This window comes from Felis catus, chromosome C1, assembly GCF_018350175.1.
Source record: "Felis catus isolate Fca126 chromosome C1, F.catus_Fca126_mat1.0, whole genome shotgun sequence".
Lineage (NCBI taxonomy): Eukaryota > Metazoa > Chordata > Mammalia > Carnivora > Felidae > Felis > Felis catus.
Genome location: NC_058375.1, coordinates 187,633,299 through 187,649,797, shown reverse-complemented (window position 1 = coordinate 187,649,797; position 16,499 = coordinate 187,633,299). Strand labels below are relative to the sequence as shown.

The following is a 16,499-nucleotide window of genomic DNA, read 5'->3' as shown; positions in this document are numbered from 1 at the left end:
TTCTTCCTGTGTCAGAAGTAAAAAAAAACTTCTTGAGTCATGGTTTATTCTTGTCTTTCCATTCTCTTATTTTTTTTAAGTTTATTTATTTATTTTGAGAGAGAGAGAGAGAGAGAGAGAGAGAGAGAGAGAGAGAGAGAGAGAATGAGAATCCCAAGCAGGCTCCACGCTGTCAGTGCAGAGCCTGACGTGGGGCTTGTTCCCATGAACTGTGAGATCATGACCTGAGCCAAAACCAAGAGTTAGACACTCAACCAACTGAGCCACCCCAGGCGCCCTGTCCATTCTCTTATTTTTGTACACAGGCAGTCAACAACTTACAAACTGTTTGCACTTTGTCAGTAGCCCAGCTGCCCCTAAGTATTCTACCACTCCCACAGCTCTTTGTCCTTGTGGAAGTAAGATGCGGCACTTTCAGGATATTCATGGCAGAGAAGCAGAACAGCTTTGGGAAAGTTGATCCTAGGAACTAGACTTCTAAACAACACTTCTAGCCCCACGAGTCCTAAGATAGCTTACATTATACTACCTGAATTTTTAATTTTTTTTTGTTGTTGTTCTAGTTCTTAGAATTATACCAAGTAGAGATTCATTTAGATTTACAAGTAGTGTCTTAAAATGTGGATAAGAGTGTTCAGGGTCTTATCCCACATTACTACGAATTGGCTAAATCTGATTTCTTAGTTGTCGTCAACAAGGAGGGATTGGAGATGAAGAGATAATACAGAGGAAATGGATTACAGTAGTTCTAGGGGGGGGGCTACTGTCCATGTACACTAGATCCCGGGAGTTTCTAGGAGGTTAGAGAGGAATACAAAATGGAGGTGGGGGGAGTGACTATTGAAGATCAAATTTCATTATTTCAAAAATTTTTATAAGTTTGGCCCTGCACATAGAAAATAGAGAGGAACTTTTCTTTATCTTTCCTGCACTGCTTGACCCTCTCTGAGGACCTAGAATTCAGGTCAAAACTGTGATACTTAAATTCTGCCTTATTAGCACATCAGATTTTCCACATTAGGTTGACATTGGTTTGTGTGGGTCAGCCCATTTTATAATGGGAAAACCACTATTTTTTCAAATAACTAATTTATGGTCTTTCAGAATGCCCCCTTTTGTAAGTTAGGGACTGTCTGCATTTATTTTGTTTTATTTTGGTTTTGGTTTATTTTATTTTATTATTTTTTTGAGTTTATTAATTTTTTAGTAATCTCTATACCCAGTGTGGGGCTCAAACTCACGACTCACATAGAGTCACATGCTCTTCCAACTGAGCCAGCCAGGCACCCCAGTTTGTTTATTTTAGTTTTTGATATGTTTTGCCTTTTTAAGTGTTGTAGAGTGCTTGTTCTGTAAATTCTTCTCCAGTGGGTGGGCCTAATATCCCAGGAGTTTGGCAGGGGAAAAGCAGCAATCTAAGCTGGAAGCTTCCTGGATTGCTCTAAAAGAAAAGTGAAATCATCCTTGTCCTTGTCCTGATTCCTGATTTCTTTATTGTTTTTCCCTTGTCTGCTCATCAGCCTCAGTGCTTAGAGAGATGTCCTGGAAACTAGGAACTTTGGACTGGGAAAAAGCAAATAATCTCCTGGTGCCCTGTATAAAGTTCAGAGCAATCTGGTCAGTCTGATTGGGGGATTGACCTCTCTGCACTGAAGTGTTGGGCTTGTCCCAGGAGCAATAGAGCAGAAGTCAGTACAAAAAGTTGAAAATATTAACCAAGATATAACTACAAAAGTGAGTTTGATTCCTAGCTGTTACTTTCCAGTTGTGTGAAATTGGATAATTCACTTCCCCTTTCTTGGCTTCAGATTACTTCTCTTCAGAATGAGAGGAGAGTTGGATTTGCTCAGTGGTTCTCAAATTTGGCTGGTCTTCAAAATACCCTGGACAGCTTTTCTTCTGAATATATCCATCCTGGGATCTTAACCTTGGCCTACTGAGTCAGAATCTATAGAATCCCTGTGAATATATTTTTAACAAGTTTTTCAAATGACTGGATTCTATGATCTCTGAAGTTGCTTTCTTTACCACTGATTATTTGAGTTTCACAGTTGAGAGTACGTCTCAACATGTTAAGTATTTTTAGAAAAGGAGGATTCATAATCTTGATCATAAAGTATTCAGGTAATGAGTCTTCAGGTTATGTCATCATCATCATATTGTTACAGACAATTTGGGCACTGCAAGTACAGTCCAGCTGTTGCAGGAGGTGGCGAGCCGGTTCAGCAAGCTGTGTTACCTAATTGGTCAGCATGGAGCCTCACTGAACAGCTTCCTTCATGGGATAAAGGAAGCCAGGAGTTTGGTCATTCTGAAGCATGCAAGTCTCTTCTTGGATAGTTATACAGAGCAAGTATCCAGTCCCGTGTCATGTTCAATCTCTGCAGGGTTATTCTGCCAAGGAGAACAGCTCCTTAATCAGAAGAGACTAGATTAGGGACAGTGATATAAGGTAATAGAAATTGCAAAGCAGTATTTTAATCTTAAGCCAACTATAGTTCTGCATTGCTAAAATTTTAGTTTTCTTTAAGAGGAAAGAGTCTTAAAAATAATTATGTTTCCTTCTATAGTTTAGCAAAATGATTGATAGTCTACTTAATTTACATAAAATATACTATAATAAATATGGTTCTTTAGAGAACAGTGTTGCTTACTTAAGTAAATTATGCTAAAATTAGAGGAAATAAGTAACTGAACAATTATTTTAGGAACAACTCCTATTGGTAAATATCGACTTGTTCCAATGTCTGTTTTTTATTGTTGTGTAAATGGAGGATTTAAAGACCATACTATCTTCAAAATAAAGATATTTCCTTAATAAAATCTAGGATAGTTATCCAAAGTTCTTTTCATGTTTTTCAAGTAAAATATACCAAATGTATTTGAAAATTTAAATATTTCTCACTTTTTCTTAATTTGTATATTGACATTATGACGTGAGGCATAATTTGTTATTTTAATGTGCATTAAAATAACATTAATGCTTTGATCTGAAGTGAAAATTTTATTCTTTATTAATACCTCATCCATCTAGCAAATGTCGACTGAGTACCCACTAAGTACCAGGCACTGTGTAGAGCTCTGAGATCATGCAGCCACAGTGCAGAGCCAGTGAAAAGGAGTTAATGTTCTATTGGTGTTTTGTTGAAGTTATTTTTAATATAAGTAAAGTTTGTTTATTATTGAAAACTGTATAAATATAGTCAAAAAGATGTTTAAAGTTGCCCGTAATCTGATCACCAGAAATAGCCATTATTAATAATCTTAGTATATTTCCTTTCGCATTTATGCATGTATATACAGATAGATTAGATGCATGTGATTTTAATTCTAAACGAAATTGAATGTATTTGAAGCTATTGTCTGAGAGGAAATACCCAAGTTGAAGCCTTTTAACTCATTGTCTATCAGACATGAAAAATACATAATTTGATACCAATTTACTTTTTTAAACAAGATTTTGTTTGTGTGAAGCTTTCAGCTTTTACTAGTATAGTTCTTTTTTTGTCTTATTTATCTCATAATCTTTTTTACTTCTTTTGTTCTCTGATACTTCAGGACCTATAATTAGAAATGCTTTTTTTTTTTTATACCTTGGACTATTTTTTTTTAACACAATTTATTCATATTGATGGGACAAGTAAAAAAATCCTGATTTGTTTATGAATTTTGAAAATTTTTAATTGTGGTAAAATACATGTAACATCAAATTTACCATCAGGACCATTTTATTTATTTTTGTTTTATTTATTTATTTTTAAAAAAAAATTTTTTTTTTCAACGTTTATTTATTTTTTTGGGGACAGAGACAGAGCATGAACGGGGGAGGGGCAGAGAGAGAAGGAGACACAGAATCGGAAACAGGCTCCAGGCTCTGAGCCATCAGCCCAGAGCCTGACGCGGGGCTCGAACTCACGGACCGCGAGATCGTGACCTGGCTGAAGTCGGACGCTTAACCGACTGCGCCACCCAGGCGCCCCTGTTTTATTTATTTTTAATGTTTATTTTTGAGAGCGAGAGAGAGTGCGGGAAAGGGGTAGAGAGAGAGAGGGAGACAGAGGATCAGAAGCAGACTCTGTGCTCATAGCAGAGAGCCCGATGTGGAGTTTGAACTCACAAACCTGAGCTGAAGTAAGATGCTTAACCAACTGAGCCACCCAGGTGCCCTAGTAGTACCATTTTTAAGTGTACAGTACCATGGGCTTTTTTTTTTTTCCAGTAGGCTCCATGCCCAATGTGGGACTTGAGCTTACAACCCTGAGATCAAGACCTGAGATCAAGGGTTGGATGCTCCACCAGCTGAGCCACGCAGGCACCCACTTTGGGCTGTTTTTAATAGGAATTTACCCTCTTTCTGAAAGTCAGTTGATTCCATTTTGCCATCCTGGGAGTATGGTAGAAGTATACACAACTCAAAACAATATATCAAGACATTCTCTAGCAATTGATCAAAACTTAACCAACATTTTCTAAGTTTCACTCGAGCTCTTTTAACATATTTTTTTCTTCTCTATTATTTCTGAAGACTTAATTTTCACTAAAATCCAACAGTTTAAATCATATTTTCTCAAGTTTGTTAAGTTACCAAAGTAAAATCTACCAAGCAAATTCTAGGATCTTCTGCATAATTTTAGGTGTATTTTAAATTTATAATTTATAGTAATATCTTTACTAAAATGGCTTTTCCCCCCTTCCTGAGTATTGTGATTATCACATAACCTGCCCTTCTTTTCAGTCCTTTACAGTTCATGAATGTTGACATCACAAAAGTACTGAAACTTATTGGTGAGATACCAAAAAGTGTCTGCTCCAGTTGCTTGTTTGAAAATTCTGAAGAACAAATTTACATTTTAATGCTAACATATGTGTGTTTTCTCTTTTGCTCAAGGTATTGCACATCTATTACAAATTTCCTGGTTATGGGAGGATTCCAGCTTCTTGCTAAGCCTGCCATGTAAGCAAACACTTACCTTCCCATTATTAGTCTAACAACCAAAGATCATATTTTATTGTGTTCTGTGTTTTTGAGTGCCTGGGAAAAGCTTTGACTTCGTCATTTTACCAAATGAATCAAAATGTAGACTTTCACTGACTCTTAAAAGGACTGGTATTATTAGCTCCTGATTATCATTGGAAGTAGTGTAGTACAGAAAAAACTACAAGGTCTGGGTCCTTCTTTAGTGCTACCACTTACTATCCCTGAGATGTTAGACAACTCTCTTCACCAAATTGAGCATAATTTTTTTCATCTGAAAGAAGGGAATGTTTTTGCCCTGGTAAGGAACAAATAACGTATGTGATGGTGTAGAGAAAAACGCAAAGTGTTGCACAGATAGATAGATTCTGCGTTTAGTTTCTGGATAATAAATATAAAAGCACCTTACATGAATCTAATCATTCTGAACTATGTGGATTCTCAACAAGTGTTGACCTATAGACAAAAGCAAGTTTAAAAAATTCACATGTATTTTAATAATAAACATATCAAATATGTACTCACAACCCAGATTTCATAGACGTTAATGTTTTGCCATGCTTGCTTTTGATTTTATATCCTAATAGAGTAATAACATCCTAAGATCATTTCTGATCTTAAAGAAGATAGTTTTAGCATTTCTTCATTAAAGATGATTGCCTTAGGTTTTTGGTAAATATCATTTATAGGGTTAAAAGATTCACTTCTTTAAGAAAAAAAAAATGGCTCCCTCTATTCCTGAAAGTTGAAGAGCAATTGATTTTTTTAACGGTAAATATCCTTGAGTTCTCAAGATGAATTCAGTGGCCTGTTTGTATTAGTTTTTCAGTACGTTACTGACATTTGCTAATATTTAAAATTTTTGCAACTATGTGAATGTGAGGTTTTTCTTCTCTTCTGAACTTGCTCAGTTTGGGTAAGAAGGTTGCACTAGCAATTACAAAATGAGTGTGGGAACTTTATTTTCTGGAATAGTTTGCATGAGATAGGGAATATCTGTACTTTGAGATTTTGTGGAATTCATCTATGAAAAGATATGGCTTTCATGGGGGCATTTTTTTTTTTTTTTTATGTTTATTTTTGAGAGAGAGAAAGAGGGAGGCATAGACTCCGAAGCAGGCTCCAGGTTCTGAGCTGTCAGCACAGAGCCTGATGCAGGGCTTGAACACACGAACCGTGAGATCATGACCAGAGCCGAAGTTGGATGCTTAACCAACTGAGCCACCCAGGCGCCCCTTTGGGGGCATTTCTGTAGGGGGTTTTTAAACTACCAGTTTAATTTCTTTCATGATTAGATCTGTTCAGGTCTTTATTTCTTCTTGTGGCTTTAATTATTTGTACTTTTCTGGAAAATTGTTCATTGCATCCAAGTTTTCAAATTTATTGGCGTAATATTTCTTAAGATTATTTTCACCTCCATAATAAATGTAGTTGTTTTTCATTCCTCTTATTTGAGCCTTTTATCTTTTTATCTTAGTTGATTTTGTCAATAGTTTACCTTTTTTAGTCTTCTTTCCAAAGATTAAGCTTTAGTTTTTCCATTCTTTTTCGTTAATTTTTGCCTCTTATTTCCTTCTTTCTTTGTTTTCTCCTGTTAATATCTCCCAACTTTGAGTTTAGCATTTAGTTCATTAATTTTCCAATCCTTTAATTTTTCTGATGTACTCATCCAAGGCCATAAATTTCCCTCCAAGTGTTGCTTTGGCTGTATCTTAAAGTTTTGTTTTTATAGTCATTAAATTATAAATGTATTTCTAATTTCTGTCGTGATTTTTTCTTTGATTTATGTCATGTGCTCATTGATATCTTTGACTTATGTCATGTGCTCATTCATTTCCAAAATAAGGATTTGGCCTTCATTTTTTTAATGACAAGTTAGAGAGTGTCATATTTTAACCTTATGTAGTAACTTTTAAATCTGTGATCTTGCTATTTTATTTTATATTAATATAATGACACCAATTTCTATTCTATTTTAACCTGCCTATATTGTATTGTAGTTTTCTTGTGTGTGTTTCTTATAAATAGTAAATTGATGGACTTACTGCTTTGTTGTTTTTTTTTTAATCTGAGAGCTTCTGGCTTTTAACTGACAAGTTTACATTTGTTACAATTTCCAATTTTACATTTATAATCTGTACATTATAATGACTAAAAAAAAGCTTTTTTAACCTTTAGTGTTGATGAAATGGTGAATCTTTGCCAAAAAAGTAGGGGAAAATAACTGCAGTCAAACCAATAATTAAATGAAGAAAAAAAAAAAGGAATGGTTATTTTTGCAAATAGTAATGCTTGAGGAAAAACGATTTTAGTTAATGCAAAAATAGGTGACTTGTGGTGGTTTAAAAATGGGGTTTTCTTGCCTACTTGAGGGACTCTGGTAGTTGCTGACCCTGGTGCCTTATTTTGCCTTATTTTATTTTTTATTAACCTTCCTCTACTATTTCAGAATTGAGTTCACAGTACTCAGGAGTTGACCTGACTCATTGTCAGAGCAGCTAAAGCAGATGATGTAAATGAAAGCCTCTTGCCAGAGCCTAGACAGGTGGAAAGCAATTGATGAACAATGGGTGACTTTAAGCTGTGGAAGCAAATATGAAGTCTGAATTTGGGCAGCATTTCCCAAACTGTGGTTCATGAACCCCAGGGTTTTACATATTTAAAGGCAATAATAACATCTTTTTACAACTTCTACTTACAAAGTCAGTATTTTAAATTATTTTAAAGTATTTCTTTAAAAAAAGAACTTCTAGAGCATAGCTGGTGAGCCTGCATGGCAGTTAGTGGGTGTTGGATATTGATACTCAGACTCCCATCATTAAGCTGGTTTATCATCTAGCTACTCAATTCATGCTAGTCTGATGGTTTGATCATCATGTAGGTTTAAAAAAAATTATCATTTTAAACATTCCTAAGTGTATAGTTCTGTGGCACCAAGAACATTCCTGTTGTATAAACAATTACCACACTATACACAGAACTTTTAAAAACCACCGCAGCAAAAACACTGTCTGTACCCACTAAGCAACAACTTCTCCCCTGCCCCCCAGCTCCTGGTAACCTCTATTTTACTTCTTGTCTTTATGAGTTTGCCTATCCTAGGTAGGATGTCCTAGGTAGGATACTCATGTAAGTGAAATCATGTAGTATTTGTCTTCCTGTGTCTGGTTTATTTCCTTAAGCATAATGTTTTCAAGGTCTGTCTATGTTGTAGCATATACCAAAATTCATTACATTGCATGGCTGAATGATATTCCATTATATACATATACCACATTTTGTTTAGCCATTCATCTGTTGATGGACACTTGGATTGTTTCTGCCTTTACTATATTTATTTTTTGAGTAACAGTTACAAACCTAGCCTTGTAAAGGAAAAGCAGTATTGCCATTATTAGATTAAAACTCCCAAGAGAGGATAAGCTAAACAGTCTCTGGTTTCCTGAGAGCATAGCTAGGCTCTTTTGGGGAAGGTCTATAGGCAAGTGCATGAGTGAGTGATGAAGAGTACATGAGTGAGTGCTGACAAGTAATAGGACTTAAAAGAGTTGGAACATTTCTGGTCTAGTACTGTGCATCCAGAAGAAATGTGGTCATAGTGAGTATGTGTTCAACATGTACTGCTTCCATCTCTCAGGAGCACGTTAAAGCAGAACACTTCTGTGGGGTTAAATGAGTGTCCTCAGCTGATCTCAGCAGCAGAACATGGAGGAGGAAGTAGGAACATCCACACAAGCCAAATGTAAATAAAAATCTGGGTCATGTTCCCCAGGGCACTCTCTCTCAGATCTCTTAACTGCACTATAAAACGATCCAATTTGTGCTATTGAACTTTTGAGTACCTGGAAATTATTGCATATTTTCCCTTCAGAGATAATATTTCATAATTTCTGAGTTAAACATTTCTTTTTTCTATAGTTCTCTAAGGGATTATAAAATGTTTCATTTTTGCCTCATAGTCTTTTGTGGCATTGTCTTGTTTGAAGCCTTATAGGTAAGAATTTTGTAGTATAATGCTTGTAAAGCACTCAAGGGTAGTACCTGGCACATAATTATTGCTTACTAAGGGGCAGATAATAATTATTATTCTGTCCCACCAACTCTTACTTCTTTCACATCTTTTTTTCTTCTTTCACGTCTTTTTAAGTATTTTGGTCTGATGAACATAGTCTCAGTGGGTTACTGACCACCATTAAAATTTGCAATAAAATTTTAATAATGAACTTATGTAAAACAATGTAAAAACAAAATAAATCTTGGCTTCAGTTTGAAATCCTTTTGAAGATCTCAGCATTGAAATCTTCACACAGAATATGCTTTACTACTTCCTGTTAATTGTAGTACTGGTACTTATAGCTTTTTATTACTCTTTTGTATAAACTCTTATTAGGTGAAGGAAAAGAAAAGAAGAAATTAGAAGTATTTTAATATTACATGCCAGCTGTGTTGGAGCGAAGAGCTTTATTTTTCCTCCAGATTTCTGTTCAATACAAGTGATTAGGGCAGTTAGTATTGCCATTTATTGCTGTGACTTTTGGCTTGGAAATTAACAGGTAATGAATGGTGTCAGCTGGTCTCCAATTATTCCCTGAAGCTGTGGGATGCATGATTCATTTCCTAGAACTTAGTCACAGTTTGGGATTAAGCATCTCTATTATAGAGTTACTATTGCTACCATATGCTACTTTTTATATGCAAAAATCCTCTATTTTATAGGCAGGAAAATTCTTTTAATTATATCTGTCTTATTTCATTGTATTTATATTCTGCTTTCATAGCACCTAAAAATGTGCATTCTGAAAAAAGTAGTCATCTAGTGAAAAATGTCTATTCAATATCATGCATTTGTCAAACCAAAAGATTAATTAAATCTCCTTTTTTTTCTCTACCTCCAGTGATTTCCTAAATAAAAACCAGGAGCTGTTACAAGATTTATCAGAAGTAAATGATGAAAACACTCAATTGATGGAAATACTGAATACTCTGTTTTTCCTGCCAATCAGACGACTTCATAATTATGCAAAAGTTTTGCTAAAGCTTGCTACTTGTTTTGAAGTGGTAAGATCCCATAAATATCCGATTTGAATACTTGGGGAGGCAAGGATCATAGTTGCTTGTTTGGTTTATGCTACCCTAGCATCTCCAACTCCCCTAACTTAATATTTATATGTGTCTAATTAAATTTATTTTTCTTTAAGAAAATGAAAGAAGAAAGTTAGACTATAGGTAGATCTAGTTCTCTTTGCTGTGGATTTAGTTTCTTCTCAGGACCTTATCAAGATTAATTGTATTCATTTTGTGAAACTGTGTCTAAAGTTGAGACCCAATTATGCTACTGACCCAATAGTTGTCAGAGCGCATACTAAGTATGAGTTACACAGAGCTCTTTAAAAGGCCTTCTGTATAATGACATACCTGTAAGGCAGCCGAGTTACCACCTGGACAGGACTCAAGATAGTTCCATGCCAGGTATTCGAGTTACCTTAGCATATGCTATGAGAAATCACAGTGTTACAGGATTTTCTCAAATGGTCTACTTTCTGTATAAAATTAGTTGGGTGGAGTTCTAGGAAATTAGTACCACTGTAGGTTATGGATGTATGTTAAAGCTGGTCCTGAGACATTCACCTTTGAAATTGTACTAAAATGTGTAATTTCACTTTGTTCCCTCTCTGAAGGACTCCAAGAAGCCATAATGATTCTAGGATCTCTTCTACTTTAGAATCTTTTATTTGTTTTTAAGTTTATTTATTTTGAGAGAGAGAACGCAAACAGGTATGGGCAGAGAGAGAGGGAGAGAGAATCCCAAGCAGGCTCTGTGCTGTTAGCTGATGCTGGGCTTGATGTCACAAACCATGTAATTATGACCTGAGCCAAAATCAAGAGTCTCAGACTTAACCAACTGAGCCATCCAGGTGCCCCTACTTTAGAATCTTTTAAATCATGGGAACTGTCTCCTTATTTGGACAGATTTCAGTCTTTAGAGTGACCCAGGAACTAATGTGGGCTTTCAAAATTTGAAAGCAAACCAGACTCTTCAGTTTGGCATCTAAGGAGCTTAACAATCTGATATCCTCTTTTGTTTCTAGCCTTATCTACTACCCCTGTGTCCTACATGTTAGTTCAGCTCCATGGACATACATGTTTTGTATTTCCTTCCCGAGACACACTACCACCATTCTCATTACAGGAAATTTTCAAGGCCTGGGTCCAAAGTCATTTTATCATGAAAATGAAGCCCTCTCTGACTATACCACATTCCCTTCTCTTCCCATCTTTTAAGAATTAGTTAATCCCGGGGCGCCTGGGTGGCTCAGTTGGTTGGGCATCTGACTTCAGCTCAGGTCATGATCTCACACTTCGTGAGTTCGAGCCTCACATCAGGCTCTGTGCTGACAGTTCAGAGTCTGGAGCCTGTTTCAGATTCTGTGTCTCCCTCTCTCTCTGCCCTTCCCCTGCTCATGCTCTGTCTCTGTCTCTCTCTCAAAAAAATAAACATTAAAAAAAAAAATTAAAAAAAAAAAAAGATTTAGTTAATCCCTCCTCTGTGCTTTGCTAATACTGGTGCTATCTTTCTCCATTATCCTCTTATCGTGTTATATCAGTGATCCTTAACCAGGACTGGGAATCAAAATCATCTGTGGAAATTTTTTCAAAACACATGGCCATGTTTGAACACTGCAAATTGTTATTTAGTAAGTCTCAGGTACACCTTAGACATTGTATATACATGTACGCTTTTCTAGATAAAAATAATAGCACCTAATGTTTATTAAATGCATTCCATGTGCCAGGTACTAAGCATGTTACATGTATTCATTTTATCCCCATGTCAACCCTCTGAAATAGATATCATTATCCCCTTTTTACAGATGAGAGAATTGAGGCATAGCTGGGACTTGGTCAAGCTAGATATAACTGACATACATTGTGTTATGTTCAGGTGTCCAACATAATAATTGGATAGATGTACATACTGTGAAGTGATCACCCACAATAAGTCTAATTAACATCATTGCCACATGTAGAAGTATATATCTTTTTAATATTCTGTATGATGAGATGGAAGTACACGATGCGGCTCTTCTGGGTACTGAAGTTTGGAGGTTTGGGTACTGAAGTTTGTGTTTTTTTCCAGAAAAAACACAAGATTACTATTGTTTGAGTTGAGAGCTGCCTTTTTTTTTTTTTTTTTTTAAACTTGAAAAGACAATTGATGGATAACTGTGTTAATTCAGATCTGGGTATTCAGTAGATATTTTCTCAAAAATGAGTAAATGAACCTGTTCCTTCAAGGAGAACAACAGACAGTATTTGTTGCCAGTGATAAAATCTGAACTGTGAAGCAAAAAGTACAATGTGGAAAACATGTATGGGTCACTGAGTTTGGCAGTTTCCCAGTACTTAAAGACTTTTTCTGATGAGATTGGTGATAATATTAACATGGAACTTTTGATGTTGTATAATAAAACGTATCAACATTGGGAAGGTCTGCATAACTCAGTGAAACACTATTTTCCAGAAGTCTAATCCACATGTTAAAACACCATGCATAGGTAAAAGGTCTATTCAAAGTGTAACACAGATCAGTGGATTTAATAGAGTAGAGGAAGTTTGATTATGTAGAGAATAGAGTACAGAAAGTTTGATTAATGTAGTTTCAGGTTCCACATTGCAGCTACTCTTTAAGAACCACTTAAGTTAACAAATTTTGGTTTAGTTTCAAAGGAGAATATCCACTATTAATTGAAATGGCTATTAAAATAATCCTCCCTTTCCAGTTACATATCCTTATAAAGGAAGATTTTCTTCATATATTTCAGCCAACAGGTTAAATTTAGTAGTAGAGGGGCGCCTGGGTGGCTTGGTCGGTTAAGCGTCCGACTTCAGCTCAGGTCACGATCTCGCTGTCCGTGAGTTCGAGCCCCGCGTCGCGCTCTGGGCTGATGGCTCAGAGCCTGGAGCCTGTTTCAGATTCTGTGTCTCCCTCTCTCTCTGCCCCTCCCCTGTTCATGCTCTGTCTCTGTCTCAAAAATAAATAAAAAACGTTAAAAAAAAATTAAAAAAAAATTTAGTAGTAGAAATGAAAATCCAGCTCTCCTCTTTTAAGCCAGATAATAAAGAGATTCGAAAAAATGTAAAACAATTGCTACTTTTCTCACGAAGCATTTTGTTCTTGTTTTGGAAAATAGAGTTCTTTTTCACTTAAACTGTTACTATATTTGAAGTGAGTTAATAAAGGTTATTTTTATTTCTCGACTTTATTTTCTAATAATGGTAAATATCAATAGATAAACCCACATAAGCAAAATAGAGAGATCCTGAGGCGAAAACATTTGAGAATTCCTGCCCTATCATGAGTACTCTGCTGCTCTCCTCACTGATAATTGCCAGTGTTTGTTTCTTTCCCCTTGAGTTATTCCAGTGTTTCATATGTATCTCTGTGTAGAATTTTCTGGAACCAATTTTCTTTCTGCTCAGTTCCCTTTAGTATACCATTTCTGTTCTTGATTTGGATTTCTGCCATAAATTTAATATTACATATCTAAAACCACACCAAGGCTACAGATTGTGGACATTTGTTTTATATATTTTTTTCCCTTCCCTTAATTATTGGCTTTCAGACGTCTCCAGAATACCAGAAACTGCAGGATTCCAGTTCTTGTTATGAGTCTCTTGCTCTCCATCTCGGCAGGAAAAGGAAGGAAGCTGAATACACACTGGGCTTCTGGAAGACCTTTCCTGGAAAAATGACGGTAAACCATGCCAATTGGCATTACCCCAGCAAACAGCAGGCATATCCATAACAACTGTCATAATTTTCTCCATTCCTCATTTGTTTGTTTATGGTAATAATGCTTTAATGAGCCTTTTTCTAAGGGTGGTCTAAGGGCCACAGCATTAGATGCTGTAAACATCTACCCTCATTTCTAAGAATCCTCTCTGAACACTCACCTTTTGTTTGTTCCTGTTTTTCTCTTAATCTTCTTTGAGCGCTTTTATTAAGTGTTCAGATCCTATCTAACTTCAGGTCCAACACTAACCTATGAGCAACAGATTCTCCTAAATGTGATTAGTGTCTTTTTCATTTTTTCCTTGCATTTTAAAATAATTCTGAAGATCGTTTATATATTTGTCTTCTTTTTTTTTATTTAAAAAAAATTTTTTTTTCAACGTTTTTTTATGTATTTTTGGGACAGAGAGAGACAGAGCATGAACGGGGGAGGGGCAGAAAGAGAGGGAGACACAGAATCGGAAACAGGCTCCAGGCTCCAAGCCATCAGCCCAGAGCCTGACACGGGGCTCGAACTCACAGACCACGAGATCGTGACCTGGCTGAAGTCGGACGCTTAACCGACTGCACCACCCAGGCGCTCCTATATATTTGTCTTCAATTCCAGGATTCCTTGAGGAAGCCAGAGCGTCGACTGCTGTGTGAGAGCAGTAACCGAGCCCTATCTCTGCAGCATGCTGGGAGGTTTTCTGTGAATTGGTTCATTCTCTTTAATGATGCCCTAGTCCATGCTCAGGTATGCTGGGTTCCTAACTGTTACATTAATTAATTATACCATCAGTTTCTGTTAAAAGTACTGTGATTTTGCTGAAATTATTGAATAAAAGAGAATGTTTAGCTTGCATTTGTGGTATGGACCAAATTTCAGAGAGCTCTTTTAGTTTTCCAGCTTGAAAATGAGTATCAACCAAGTGGAGTCCTGTGGCAGAGATGGCAGGACCCACTGGCATTAGCTGTGTTATGGGGATCATGTGGCTGAGATGGTGCACCCATGTGGACTTAACCATTTGAAAAGGGTTACGTAGCAGAGACACCTCCCCCCTCCCCCCCCCCCCCCCCCAGGGCCTATATGGGTTTTCTCAGCTGTGACTCCATGTTGTTTCTTTCAGTTCTCCACACATCATGTTTTCCCTTTGGCCACATTATGGGCAGAGCCACTTTCTGAAGAAGCTGGTGGTGTGTAAGTGTGTCCCCCTTCCCCGACCCTCACCCTAATTCTCTCCCTTTGCTGTCAAGGTTATTTCCTTAGACATGATAAAAAGCTCAGGAGGCCTCCCCATTCTGTGAAACGCGGCTCACCTTCCCAGCATGTAGATAGTTAAACGGATTGTGAAGATCATGGCTGATCATGATAACACCTGGAGCAAAGTAACTCTGTGTGCTGTAAGAACCAAACCTAGGGCATGACTGCATTTACATTTAATTGACTCTCAAAATAAACAAGTTGCTTTTCATATTTGAGGGGTGATATTATAATGACAGGTTGTCATACCTCCTGGTGTTTATCCTTGTGAACATTTTAGGAATGGCTTAAAGATAACTACACCTGAGGAGCAGTTCACTCTCATTTCATCAACACCCCAGGAAAAGGTTAGTCCATTATGATACTTTGTTTTTATCTTTGGCCTGACTACTTCTGTATCTTATGCTAGGAAAGAAAAGATAAAAATTGTTCTTGCTTGGCTAATGATCCGTAATTATGTCTGGTAAGTCTTCATTAAACCAGGACTGTAGATTTTTTTTTTTTTTTAATGTGACTTACTTTTAAACATACAGCAGTAAATTCCAAGAGCCAGTCAGCATTACTCATTAAGAAAAGCATTAGGAGACAGAAAAATTATTTAGGAGCTAAGAATTACTAGGAGCAAAAAGTTATTTATCATTAGGACACAGCAAGGAAAGCTATCAAGGTTTAAGGCAGTGCGTGATGAGTTGTTGCTTTAAGGTTATTCACATTTACTTTTTGTTCCTAGACTAAGTGGCTACGGGCTATAAGCCAAGCTGTGGATCAGGCTTTGAGGGGGACATCTGACCTTCCACCTTATGGAAGTGGCAGTAGTATTCAGAGGCAGGAACCACCCATTTCACGCAGTGCCAAATATACTTTCTATAAGGATCCTCGCCTAAAGGATGCAACCTATGATGGACGCTGGCTTTCAGGGAAGCCCCATGGCAGGTGAAAATGTTCAAGATTTATGAGTGGGGTGAAGATGATAGTCTGATTCAAGATTGAAAAAGTATTGGTTATCTGAAACATTAATTGATATGTATTATTTTTTGCTTATGCATTTCAGAGGGGTTTTGAAGTGGCCAGATGGAAAGATGTATTCTGGCATGTTCAGGAATGGCTTGGAAGATGGGTAAGAAGATGGGGTGAAACATAAGAGTAAATTCAGTTTCATCCACTGATGACATCATTATGTATTGGGAACTATTTTCAAAACAAATAGATTTTTGTTTTGTTTTTTAGAAATGCATGCAGTGTGCTAGGGCTTATGATGCAGATGTGTGATCATGAAGAGGGCTGGGAATCTAGGATGCAGCCTTGGTTTACCTGGAGTGAATCATTTACCTTGATAGCCTTGTGACCTCAAGTGACACAGCCTTTCTTTCTGTATGTTAAAATGGGACTATTTTCTGTCCATTTCCCAGTGGTGAAGACTGAGTACCTGGGGTAATATTGGTGGTGAACTGTTGAGATAATAGTGCCCCCCTTACACAAAGGATATA

At 36.7% G+C, this 16,499-nt stretch overlaps 1 protein-coding gene across 6 annotated transcripts in view; it reads left to right on the top strand.

The window, feature by feature from the left end:
• The window catches only part of ALS2 (alsin Rho guanine nucleotide exchange factor ALS2), a 73,353-nt gene that overhangs the window by 34,335 nt on the left and 22,519 nt on the right, over window positions 1-16,499 (top strand). For 3 of the 6 annotated variants that reach the window (XM_019838484.3, XM_019838485.3, XM_019838483.3), the window contains exons 11-20: window positions 2,169-2,349; window positions 4,889-4,954; window positions 8,613-8,717; window positions 9,871-10,033; window positions 13,600-13,731; window positions 14,377-14,505; window positions 14,879-14,949; window positions 15,293-15,359; window positions 15,743-15,945; window positions 16,064-16,129. In XM_019838484.3, coding sequence (XP_019694043.2) covers window positions 2,169-2,349; window positions 4,889-4,954; window positions 8,613-8,717; window positions 9,871-10,033; window positions 13,600-13,731; window positions 14,377-14,505; window positions 14,879-14,949; window positions 15,293-15,359; window positions 15,743-15,945; window positions 16,064-16,129 — 1,183 coding nt within the window. Of the gene's footprint in view, window positions 1-2,168; window positions 2,453-4,888; window positions 4,955-8,612; window positions 8,718-9,870; window positions 10,034-13,599; window positions 13,732-14,376; window positions 14,506-14,650; window positions 14,825-14,878; window positions 14,950-15,292; window positions 15,360-15,742; window positions 15,946-16,063; window positions 16,130-16,499 lie in introns of those variants that run through there. The other 3 variants (XM_011285476.4, XM_045034284.1, XR_006583476.1) reach the window with 3 other exon arrangements.